Here is a 13,338-nt window from a genome sequence, read left to right on the forward strand (position 1 = left end):
TCAATTAGAGAATTATTTATTTTCAGTCTGACCATTAATAAGTAACTTGTTGCAGAGAATCCAGAATATAAATACATAGAAATTACCAGATTTCAGCATTTATTTTAAAAACAGAGGTGCACCAATTAAAATAATTCAGTATGTGCATATAAATATAAATAGAATCAATGTCAGGGCTAAATAAGAGGCAAAAGGAAAATATGGTCAATTTTACAGTGGATGTGACTGTGTGTGTGACAGAGGCCAAATTCTTTTGGCTAGGAGAGAGATAAAGAGTAGACTTTCTGGGTGTTTTTTTGATTATCTGGGAATCATCTGCTCTCATTGTTGGCATTCCTTTATCACAAATATCTCATTGAAAGCTCTGATAGGACAAAAATATTTAACAAACAATAACAGTCAATATCTTCTAATCCATATGATTTGCAATTCCCATCAATTTCAAATCGACAGACCATTAAAAAACTATCCCATCTCTAAATTGAGCTTCCACTACAGTGCAATTAAATTACAAAATTATTAATTTAATGTTCTATTCCTCTTATGCATTTCCATCCTGCAACCACAGCATACACAAGAAGTTGGCAGAGGTGGGTAACCCGGCTTCAAAGAGTAAAAAGACTGACCATGAATTTGCTCCACCACCATGCACTAAACCAGCTGATTCTAATTAGCATAACTCTTCAGCATGATGGGAGCAAACGTCATTCCAGCCATGCTTGACGAAATTCAAGCCAAACGTGCCACCTAGTGACAGTAGAAAATATCGTAGTGTAAAAACAACCAAGTACCTTCAGTGAAAACATTTGAAATCAAGAACTGTGGGGGTTTATTTTTCTCTGAACTCTCCATTGATTTAGCTAAATAAAAATTATGTATGTCATGCACAGTTTATTTATCTGGCCTCAGTTTATCTTTGAATATACACAACATGCCATGAAGAAAAATAAATATGTAAATGTAACATAGGTTTTTAATGTAAAAACATTTCCTTAAAAATTTGAATTAGTGTTTTTAGGAAGTTACTTTTTTGCCCAGTGCCACAGTTTATTTCACAGCTGCTGTTTTCAGAGTATTTTTGGTCATTGTCGTTTCTGACATTCTCCTAGTTTAACTCGCAACTGATTACTAAAAAAAGTCAGGCTGTGATAATCTGTCACTGGATGTACAGCTACTTTCATAACATATCATAAATCTCACATTGAAGGGGAAGCACCTCCCAATGGCAGTGGCTCCACACAAATTTGTTGTCGGAGTGACCAGGACATGAGAACTGAAATGTTTCTTTATTATGCATCTTTATGTTTATTATTTATACATTATTATTATTATTATTATTATTATTATAACTATTATATATGGAAAATTCCTCACCACATATTGCAGAACAATATTATCCAAAAATGGCCATTCTGCATGCAGGTTTTTGTTTAAACCATGGCGTGCATGAAGGTTTTTGTTTTAACCCAGCACTAAGGGACCTAAGACACTAAGTCTGTGACTGATTGAAGACCGTAATGATTTCATTATTTGAATGAGGTGTCGTAGAGCTAGGCTGAAACAAAAACCTACAACCACTCCTTCCCTCTGGATAAGATTAGATACTCCCGTAGTAGAACATTTGGCGAATCACAATGTCATTACATCAATAAGAAAAAAATTAAGAGCTGACAGACATGAAAGTGCAAATAGTTCTTTTGAGGTCATCTCACATGGTCTGAGCTGAAAGTTATTTTAGCTTTTCTGGCATTCAGCATATATGACAGACCAAATCCTGACCTAAGTCATGAACAGAGGCAGGACTTCCTATTTGCCTCCCCTTCATTCCTCTTCTACCTGTCACCTACACTGCACAGGGTCTCCCTGTAAGATTACAGTACATGCCACTCTATATTCTGTCTGGGAGGGGACAGTCTCCAAGCGATGATTTTTTGCTAAGGCAAAGACGGAGTCAGTCACTGAAGGATGATTCACCACTGGAGCTGTGATCGTCCCCATCCTCTGCAACCTTCTTCCCCACATCGGGCACAAGTGCATTGGGAGTGCTAGTGCAAGACAGACACATTCCGGAAATTAATCCAACAGAAAGTTGCCAGGGATCACCACACTGCAGGCAGAGCTCCAGTTCCTGTCACACATTCCTTTGAGGCCACACCACAGAGGAGCAGAGTGTACAGGGCACTTGCTCTCCAAATTTGCCAACGCCACTTAATGTGTGAACATATCTTACCCACATTTTATAAAAACTTAGAATAAAATGTCCAAATATGAATTTCAGTTTACCTTCATTCTTCAAATATTACAAAAAACACAGCACATATAATGCTACTTGTATAAATAAAGCAGTGTTTAACTTCATGTGTGCATATCTGTGTATGGAAAATGTACAATTTATAGAAAGGCATTTTCTCCACATGTATCACATGACCGACCTCAAACTTTCACACAACCCACAAGTCAGCCCAAGCCCACAGTTTGAGAAGCACTGATAAAGGGAATGATAGGAATAGTGGGAGAGGAGGAGCATGAAGATTGATACAGAGAAACAGGGAATGTAGGTATAAACACACTCACTCCAGCAGGTTGGGATCCAAGCCATCATGGATCATCTTGTTTTTTATAGCCATGATTGGAACGCCCTGGGATTGGAGTAAAATGTTTTTGGTGAGAACAAACCTTAGCAGCTGTCATATAATCCCTCCTTCCAAGGAAGAGCACATCACAAAATAGATTTTACAAATGCATGATGACAACTCTCCTCCATCTCTTTCACGTTTACATTAAATTCAGGCTGAAAGACCTCAAATGTAACAGCAGATGAAGGCAAGGTATCTAAGACCATAGTTTTATAAAAGACAAAGTACTTCAAATTATAGTCTCTCTCTCTCTTTTGTAATTCAATTTTTATTGAGAAGCTACATTCAGAAATGGACACATTTGACATTTGGTGTGTATACCACCCCCCACCTCTGCATAATTCCTCTTTATGGAAATATACTTTTTTATATTAAAATGGAGCCAATTATACCATTTTCACAAAAGAAAACTGCACTGCCGCACATGACCTATGACCTCTGACTCACCACTTGCACCATCTTCAGGTATCTGGCATAACGTGGGTCTGTAGACACAGTTGGGACGTTCTCTATGACTACTTCTGTCCTCTGCTGGTCTGGTGTCTCCTGTATATTTGGAACAGTGCAGACAGCATGGATAAACTAAATCAAACACAGATGCTAAACTTTTTTTCAAGACTAAATGGGCATGTGAAATAATCTCAACCATCGCTATTAACTTTTCTGATTCTGTTGTGATGTAAATATATGGCACATTACAATGTTTTTTTTTTTTTAGAACAAATTATCAATAAACTGCCAAGTGTCCAATGTGCTGTATTCTGAAGAAGCACATACTGACATTACTACAAGGAAATAATTTAGAGGGGTTAAAAATGAAACTCCCTAGTTTGTTGTACTTGTCAAAGCTACAGTAGCAAATACTTACTGTAAAATGAGGCTCAAGGGTGGATTTAATATATGAGGAAATGTGTTGGATCTGTAATGGAGCTGAAGTCATAGGTTCAAAAGATTATCTCAGATGATCTGAACAGTCAGTTCCCATCATATATTCCTGTACTTGCGTTCTATGTGTGTGCATGCGTGTTTAGTACAGTACCCCAGGAGTAGCAGCTGCAGGGATCTCCGACTGGCTGGTTACCACCACTGGACCGTTGGAGTTGACAGCTTGGCCTACCCCTTCTATTCTCACATCTTCCAAACCAGGAATGGAGGACAGCTGAAATTAGGCATGCAAGCAGATACCAATGTCATAGTTCAATACCCACTGTACAAAAGAGCTACAAGTTGATTTGGGATGGCAGAATAATTAGAGTAATTAATATTGCAAACCTTAGCTTCCAAAATACTGAGAGTAGTTTCAATTCGCTGAATACGAATGGATACGCTGGCCAATTTCTAGGAGGTTGAGACAACAATGAAAACAACACTGATGACAGATCAATCATACACATCAAAAGGAAGAGAAAGAGAGTATTTATAACTTGTTAGTTACCTCTTCGCAGACAGTGGAGAATCGGTTGAGGAATCGAACAGTGTGCACAATAAACTGGTTGAGAAAGGCAACAACTCTCTTCTGTTGGATGGCTGGTACCTAGATGAACCACAATTAACAGGTTTTGGCGACAAACTAGCTAGCCCCATTTAATTACCCAGCTGGAGTGGATATTTGGCCACCTTTCAGGATAATACGCACCTTTGTCAAATCTATTCCCGATCCGACTATGGGCAGTCCATCCTCATCCATGTTTGAATCCTTCCAGGTATATTTGTGTTCTATCAATGTAAAGTATTTTAGACTGGCTAGCTATGTTTACAGTTCACAGTTCCGCAGTTCGGAACCTGTTCGGAACGCTGTCAAATGTAGTTCACGTGATTATAAACTGACCCGGAAACGTTAGGCAATAGGGTGTTGCAGTTTGTAGTCCTAAAACACGGAAGTGAGTTAGCATTTTTGAGCCATATATGGGTTCCCTCGGCATATTTCCAATGGTTTTTCCCATAGGAATTTCGATTTCTGCTGAAAAAAATGTCAGTGGTTAACACAAGACTAAGCGAGTTTCTCGTTTTGTTCTGCGAGGTAAATTATACCCGTTAATATGTCAACCGTGGGTATGTGCTTTGAAACAGTAGCTAAGTTGCTAACAAAGTATATTGAAACTACAATGTTCGCATTCTGCAACAACCACTTTCTAGACCGCCTGCACGCGACAACCGTCGTAGTTTCAATTTGTTAGCAACTCACTCTATTGTCAGACTATCCTGGGACACTAAATACTAAAGACTAAATTCAATTTAAGTTGCTTTATTGGTAGGAAATGCATATGGAAATGTTGCCAGAGCATGCAGAAATCTATTAAATACATAATTTATGCACAGTAAAATAATGAGTGCGGACAGAATAGCACACAATAACAATATCAATGTTAATATAATATTATAAAGAAGAACTTATTGTATATGTTTACATGGTTACTCAGTGTCCCTCAGGTTATGGCAAGCTGTAATATGCTGTGCCGCTTTTGGGGCTGTTGGTCCTGGCTGTACATTTTTCATCCTTTGAGAAGGATTGAAGGAATTGTTCTTTATAATTATAGAAGATTTGTGCAAATATGTTTCTCTCATTTTTTTCTCTTTCGTTTTGTACAGTTTACATTACATTACAGGCATTTGGCAGACGCTCTTATCCAGAGCGACGTACAACAAAGTGTATAACCATAACCAGGAACAAGTGTGTCCAGGAACAAGTGTGTCGAAAACCCTAGAGAGAAGTACTCTTCCAAGTGTAGGGAACAACCGCATAGTTTAACTTGGACCCTGTAGGTTAATCTGATTAACACTAACACAAACAAGAACAGCAACATACAGTCTATGCAAAAATAAGCAGTAGTTAAAACACGAGTGCATTAACTAAGTCAACTAAGGAAGTTTAGAAGGAAGTGCACCTTTGGCTCCACCGCTCCTCGTCAACACGAAACTCAAGCTAATATTCACTTTCAGTTCATTATAATCAATTGGCTCATTCAACCGAACAGCGTGGTACTGCTGAGAGGAGCTTCCTGGGTGTGCGCGAGTGATTATGACATTTTGCCCAGTTCCACTGATATCTCAATTAAAATGTATTTTATAAAACTGACACTAGATGGAGGTAAAGTGCTTCTTATAGGCTAAACGGTGCCAATGACTGAAAACACCACAGCTACAGCCAAGTCCAACGTTCAGTAAGTCACTGTTGATCAAGAACCAAAGACCATATGCCCAACAACCTGTTGGCCATTTGTGCAGAGATAAATTTTGCTGCACATTTAAGGCGCATATTTATTTTTACAAATAATCAAACAATTACAAATATTGTTTGAACTATGTGGTCTTCTATACTGTATTACCTGCACCTGTTAATAGTTGTGCATGTATGTTACTGCTTTATGTTTCCTTTTATCAGAATAAGTGGTAGTGTCATACCTTTTTTCACGACATTTTCCCACAGGGTAGCATGTAAACCAAGTTACAACTCTGTGAAAATGCCTTGGAATGCCTAATCCATTGTGGGAAAGGATATTCCTTGCAGTAAAGTTGGCTTTATATATTGTCTGCTTGACTAAATTCACCAGTAGACCAGCAAGGCATTAAAATAGTCCAGAAAAGATTTTACCTGGCTTGTACAAATAGCTGTGCAACCTTTTGGGTGAAGAAGGGGAGGGTTCTGCTGAGTTTGTGAAGGGAGGATGTGCAGAACTGAATGGATTCAGCTTGCTCTAGATAGTTCTCTAACTTGGTCCTGGGAACCCTGTGCATGCTGGTTCTCCCTTTCACCACATCTGAAATCTTGGAATTTTAACAAGCTGTTAAAAAACTGTTTAACAAGCTGTTTTCTTCATTAGAAGCTTTTTGTGTTTTCAGGGATTATTTGACCTCTTAGACCATATTATGTCAGAAAAAGCTAAACATGCCATAAAGAATAATAGTCCCATATTGACATTTTGCTTATTGTGCTAAATTGCAAATTTATTTAACTGATCAAATTAAGTCTGAGGTGAATCAATAGGCTGCTAATTGGTGAAAGTGTGGACACCTGGCCACTAAAATGAATCATTTGATAGATAAGGAATTCAAAGACAAAGCAAATGATTATGAGCCAACCCCGCATTGTGTTTAGAAGTTTCTGGGAAAAAAATAGAAAATTATGTTCAATAGCCTTAACTGAGCAAGAGACTGTGACAAAAGCCAGCATACACAGGGGCCCATATGACCAAGTTTGAGGATCTAGAGTTTTAGATTTAAAAAAATAAAAGGAGTGAGACAGGTTGGTAATTGTGCACATTGCTGGGTTCAGAAATTGATTTTTGAGGAGAGAAGTGACTCCTTCATGGCAGCTCTGGGTGAAAACAAGGTGAGTTAGTTGCCATCCTTGTGCGTGGATGGGGACTCGACAACAGTGAAGCTAAGAGACTGTAGGATGAAGACGGAAGACTTTGAGGTATGGAGCTGGAGGTTGAACGCTCCCAGTGGACCCAAATCTACAAGTAACAATGGTGGTGACAGCATGAAATTCAAAAGAAGAGCACGAGAGAGAAGGAAGAGATATGACATGAAAAGTTCATAGTAGTGTACATACATAATACATCATATACTTTACCTTATAAGTGTGCTATTTCCTCACATGTCATGGTTACAGAAAGTATGCACAACCCTATATAACCTAACTAACTGTTACCATATGATACAATGTTCCCATATTTAATTAATTTATTTTTTTAAAGTATTTTAAAGGGGATTGGCATTGTTTACAGTACTTATTACATGCATAGAATATATGTGTATGGTTAATGGTTACTATGAAAATTGAGATTGCATTACTCTGGAGTTTGGTCTGGAGGGTCAAGACAGAAATGCAAGTTTTCCTTTCTTGGTGTCCAAAAATGTATTTATTTAGAATTTTTTGATATTTAAAAACTTTTTTGTATGCACTCCTGGTTGACATACACCATGTTGAAAACATAATACTGGCTCTCAATGCCTCACAGTGCATTCTCATTTTAAGCTACAGGTTCAGCCTTTCTTAAATTCTTAACTTGATTTTATAAATGAAGGGGTACCGTGAAATTTCCTTCCAGACTCATCAAAACATTAGGATGTCTGCATGTTGCTACAGTAACACAAAATATCAAAATAAGAGCCTTTCTCCACCCTCCTAGATGGTGTCTCTATTTCTTCCACGACCACACCTGCACCTACCCGTACACCCACCAACTCATACACACATAAGCGTGCACTCTTAGACCCTGCCAATGTCTGTTGCACTGCGTGACTGTAGACCATAAAAAGTGCTGCAATTTAGGGCTGGCTTTGATCAGAGAAACACACCTACAGTTCAATCAGCTTTACCAGGCATCAGTCTTTGTTAGAAGTTTGATACTCTATAACTCAGAAGAAATATAAATGGCTCCAATATTGCAGTACAAAATTTGCATGCACATTTCAATCAGGGCAGATCTGATCTTCTGGTCTGGAAGGAGGGGGGGGGAGGCCTGGAATTGTGGATACTGAAAGGAAGGAGTTAAGGGACTCCTCCTGTCGGACCTTGTCCTCGTGTGAACTTCACTGCATGCCCAGACGGATCAGCAGCCCTCCTCCCAGGGTTTCAGGTCTCTGTCTACTGTGAGTCTGTGCAGAACATCACCCTCTCTGCACAGGCAGGGCCTCTGTCGGTGCTTCCACACTGTCTGCAGTCCTGCACTGTCAGGACACCTGACTCTGCTACTTCCTAGTAAGGTTTTTCAGCAGCAGAGGCAGGGTCACTGGGTTGGAGCGGACACAGGATGCTGTCACACACACCCCACCCCCCCTCTCCAAAGTCCTGTGGAGTGAAAACAAGACCCTCAGGTCAGAAAATTCAAGAGGGAGAGAGAGAGAATGGCAAAAGACAAGCAAGAAGGGAAATAAAGAGTCAAGGGGATCGAAACCAAGCCTGAGAGAGTGGGATGAAATCTACACAGTGAAATGTCTTGTGTTAATTCAACTCTAACAGTGTTAATTCAACACTTAACTGATGACATTTGGACCCACTCTGGAATTTGGGACCAAATATTATCTATTGAGTGTTGAACTAACACTAGACATTTTACTGTGTAGGGTGACTTGGACAAGTAAACCAATGAAAAAACAGTTGCTGAGAAGTTTAAAATCATGTGAGCCTTTATGTGAGCACTAAAGTATTTAACATGAAAAACAAAGGATTTAAATTATAATGAACTAACTGTACTCCTGTGGGGAGCTGTAGACCATAGGACACACACATCGTCCTGTTAGAGCTATATATGTAACCTGACCTCTCTATGCATTAGCATAATAATACAAAATAACTCGGTGGCATGTATAATGTGTTTGGTTTTTAATTCCGCTATATTATTACTGTTGTATCTCAGAAGTCATACATTTTTTCCTTTCCTTTATATATGAGTCTACTTCTATTTTGTTGTATGTGTTTCGAGTAACCACAAGTTAGAAGAGCCAAGAATTCTAACTGTAGAGTAGTACTAAAAGTTATTATGTTAAAAAGCATTATACAAATAAGACATACTATACAGATAAACAACTTCCACTGGATAAACAAGAACCCAAAATGCAAAGAATGTGAAATTAAGAATATCTCTCATCTGGCTCATGTTTCAAAACTGCTTACTAACCTTGTTATTCTCTTTTATAAAAAGACTGTGGCCTTTGTTTATAACACAATAGAAAATGGGACTGCTGGCTCTCCGGCTCAGAAAATTCCACTTTTGAAGGGGTGTTGTCTATTCTTGGTATCAAGTGGTGTGGTTTTCATTGTTGCTGATTTGCATAGATGTATTTACATTTAACTGAATACTATGGTTTGAACCAAATCAGTGACTGTTAAAACTACAGCCTTGAATACTGAAAAAAGCCAACTGTTCCTACAATAACAGTGCCGTTGGAGCCAGAAATCTCACAGTGTATTGCTCCATTGTGTTTATAAACAAATGCTTCCTCCTTTTTAAATTCAAATAACAAAAAAAGGAGGCAATTTTGAAACAGGAAACAAATGAGAGATATTCTTAACTTACCATTCTCTGAATTTTTATTTCAGGTTAGGTACATGAAGAGTGAAAATGTGACTGGACAAAATTCTTATACAAAATGACTGTATTTTCCTATTATTGAACATTTACTTCACTGGAATCATCAAAGCAACTGTGGATCTACTGTAAATTGAAGTGCATGTGTTCAATTATATGCATACAATGACACACAAGCCACTTGCTGTTTTGAGATGCTGATTTTGAGATGTAGTTTATTGCTGGATGTGTACTGCACATTCTGTCATCTCTACAGTTGGGAGGTGACATGAATAATATAGTTAGTGGTAAATCTACTAGTTTCTTCCTACTTGAGACAATATGCATGGATAGTTTACATTTTTAAGCAGCGCATAACAATTACTTAAATCATAACTTCACAGTCCTGCCAGACTACTCCACTCTGCTCTTCTGGACACCTTACTGTCCCTTCCCTTTAAAGTCCCATCTCACGGTCGCGTCTCTTCTCCACTGTATCATAAGTGTGTTTATTTCAAATGCAATACCATATCTATGCAGCACTGACCTTGATTGGATTTTGGTTTCATGTGGTCCTGAGGTACTGAACCTAACCAACATGGCGCATACTGCTGACCAAAATGCAGGCAAGATTGTTTGAATCAGTTCTGGACACCTATGTTCTCCCATGTTTGCTTGCTTTTAGATCTTAGCGATATGTCCTCAGGTACGTGTGCCATTAATGCCTGCCGGAGGTAGCCACCGTTCACTGTATGCCAGCACACTGTTAGGACATTGCATTAATATCAATAGTCAAACTGTGAGTTTGAACCAAAACTGGTCATGGAGGAACTCATACACCATGTATGTCTGTCAGAGGCTGCCCTATCCAGGTCACAGTGAACAATTGCTGACATCACAGCTCTATACCTCACAACACAACACAAATCTTCCCTCCATCTGCTCTGTTATTCTTAGTGCCTTTTACAGATCTCTCTCAATCACAATCCCATAATCTCTCAGACCTCTCTTCCTAAACATTCTGTGTGTGTACCTCCTTTGATATTCTATTCTCCTCTCAAATCAACATGTGAACATAGCTCTTCCAAAGATTATTTTCTAAGCAATATGAAATAAGGAGCCCGCTTTGGGCCTGTTGCATAGCTGAAACATTCTTTTGTGCTATCACGAGGTACACACACACAGTTATGACATTGCGGCTGCAAAAATTACAGTTCTACATGATATCCTGGAATCTGGCCAATACATTGTCTCAAAATTACTTTTGACAGTAAAAAAACACAGTCAGAACAGCCTCTCAAAATGCATTCTTGGGATTCCATACCGTCTTTTCTCAGGTGACTGATTAAATCATGATGTGGCTTTTCACTTCTGTGTCCAATCACTTTCGTGTTGATAAACTCTGACTAGTATGATTTTCTTGGTGAAATCTCAATGTGATTGGGATGGAACACATGGAGGATGGGGGAGAAAACTAAACTGGCATGATGCAGGACTAAATCTGAGGATAAGCTCGCTGTGAATATGATTATTACCTTTTCTAACCTCAGATTAGTGTTTGTGAGTGGGACTGTGTGTTTGTGTAATGACCTACTTTTTGCCCACACGATCTTGTCTTTGCCGGCCATCATCCACAGCTGTGTGCAGACCTGGCTTTCCTGGAATGATATACCCATCTAGCTGACTGGATAAGTGATGTTCTGCCTTGTGATTGGATCAATGTCGATCTCCTGTAGTGTGGGGTCTCTGGCACAGAAACTCTTTGTGTTCACATAGATCTACATGTCCAAGAAGAATAAACACAAAACACAGAAAGTACACTGTTCTTCATGAGTTCCCTCCATTCCAATGGAAATACCCCATCGAACAGTCAAACATATCAAACAGCAAAGTAATCAGTATATTTTTTAATCTTTGCAATAGGTTGCACATTGAAAAAACACTTTAATAGTTCTAAGCATTTAATTTAACGTTTGTAACAGTACAGGTGTCTAGTTTTACTCAAGGCACACTTTTAGGCCATTATGCAGCACTCTCATCATTCCCAAACTGAGGGATAATAACTATTATAATAACTGATCACACATTCACAGTCAGGGAGTGACTGTTGGGAGCCATTGTCTTCGAGAAAGAGGGAGGGAAATGCAGGAATATTCCCTGGAGGTGACGTCAGTGGACCATTTGGTGCAGGTTTGTAGCAGGTGTCTCCACCTCATCCGGTATGAAAACATTCTCTCTCACTGAGGCCCTGAGGGTGGAGCTGCAGGGGACCACAGACAAAGAGTTGGGCCCAACCTCTTGGTCACTGCCATAAGCCACCGATGAGTCCAGTTGGCTTTGGGACACTGGAGGATACTTGGATTCATCCAGCGTTGTGATATGAGTATGCACGATAAGAGAACCCTCAAAATTCAGCCTTCACCAGTAGGCTGCATTGTAGAGCTCAACGTTTTTCTTATGTTGTAGTAAATAATACCACAGACAATAACGTGGTCTGTAAAACACAATCTTTTTCTATCATGCCATGGTTTTGGCAATTCTAGGCAATTACTGCACAATATTTGATGCTCCCTCTGTTTAACAGAGGTGAGAAGATTTCAGGCTAAAGTGGGCAAGAAGAGTTGTTTCAGAGAGCATCAATTTAATCACCAACCACCAATGACCATTCAAAACCATGTTCCTTAATAAAAATATACACCAAGGTGTGACAATGACCACTGAATCCATTACAATCATAACAACTGTTCAACAAGCACTCACACTAAACCAAACACACAGTCAGAATATCAGCTCAACCCAACAAACACTCATAGTGTCTGCTAAACCCAATAACCATTGACAACAACTATTAACACAAATTAGTAAATGTTTCTCCAAACCAAAGAGCTCCAACAATTCAATCCATGAAGCTCCTTCAAAGATTGTGCCATCCAAGTAATGATCACAATGATAATTTTATTTACATTCAAGAATGCTGCGAAGGTTGACATCATTGTCTCTTTTGCTATATAATCAACCATCTTCAATACAATTAAAAATAGCATTCTCTCCAGTAGGAGCACTGTTGATTTACATATAATCGTTTTGTTATCAGCGGTTCAGTAAACACCTGGTACTTACAACGACTTATACCGTATTTGATCTTTCATGGATATTTGAACCTTGATATGTCCGCCAAACACAGACCATGACGTGCTCTGATCCGGCTGGTTGGAGATACATTCGTGCGTTACAGGCGCTTGTCCAGACAGAAAACACTAGGCAAGCTCTTTTCTCCAGAGCTCAACGCAACCTGCTGTCCCTCATTGGGCAAATCATGCGAAAACTAACCGACTCAGTGATCCAGAGTGTTTGTCTGGACATGCTTCACTTTTATTTTAACGATAGCCATTATTTTGAAACGTAGTTTGTACTTCTGAACGTATCCTAAGCACGTACAAATAGATGTATTACAATGTGATGTTACAATGTGATAGCAATCCTTGTAAATTTGAATAAGGAGACACGACAATACGTGCTAAAGCAATGCTGCATTACGACTGTAGACTGCAATGCAATGGTTAGGGCTAATGTGCGGGGCAATTTTAATATATTCTACTGTACATAAACCAAGCCTAAAGTCTGACTCTTACGCGCATAAGTGCTTCGTGATGATTCTTCCAGCTGCTCTTTCGCATCACTAGTTT

At 39.0% G+C, this 13,338-nt stretch overlaps 1 protein-coding gene across 2 annotated transcripts; it reads right to left on the bottom strand.

Moving 5' to 3' along the window:
* Positions 1 to 5,632, bottom strand: LOC118231583 (WASH complex subunit 3-like). Of its 2 annotated transcripts, XM_035425532.1 has the most exons (8): positions 5,522 to 5,632; positions 4,273 to 4,352; positions 4,072 to 4,170; positions 3,909 to 3,974; positions 3,676 to 3,795; positions 3,084 to 3,182; positions 2,575 to 2,639; positions 1 to 2,045 (listed from the first exon to the last, which is right to left on the bottom strand). In XM_035425532.1, the coding sequence occupies exons 2-8, from the start codon at positions 4,321 to 4,323 to the stop codon at positions 1,952 to 1,954; spliced, it is 594 nt and encodes a 197-aa protein (XP_035281423.1). In that variant the 5' UTR covers positions 4,324 to 4,352; positions 5,522 to 5,632; the 3' UTR covers positions 1 to 1,951. The 2 variants fall into 2 exon arrangements, with proteins under 2 accessions (XP_035281423.1, XP_035281422.1); XM_035425531.1 differs by lacking the exon at positions 5,522 to 5,632 and having other exon boundaries at positions 4,273 to 4,458.
* Positions 5,633 to 13,338: the final 7,706 nt, after the last annotated feature.

This window comes from Anguilla anguilla, chromosome 7, assembly GCF_013347855.1.
Source record: "Anguilla anguilla isolate fAngAng1 chromosome 7, fAngAng1.pri, whole genome shotgun sequence".
NCBI lineage: Eukaryota > Metazoa > Chordata > Actinopteri > Anguilliformes > Anguillidae > Anguilla > Anguilla anguilla.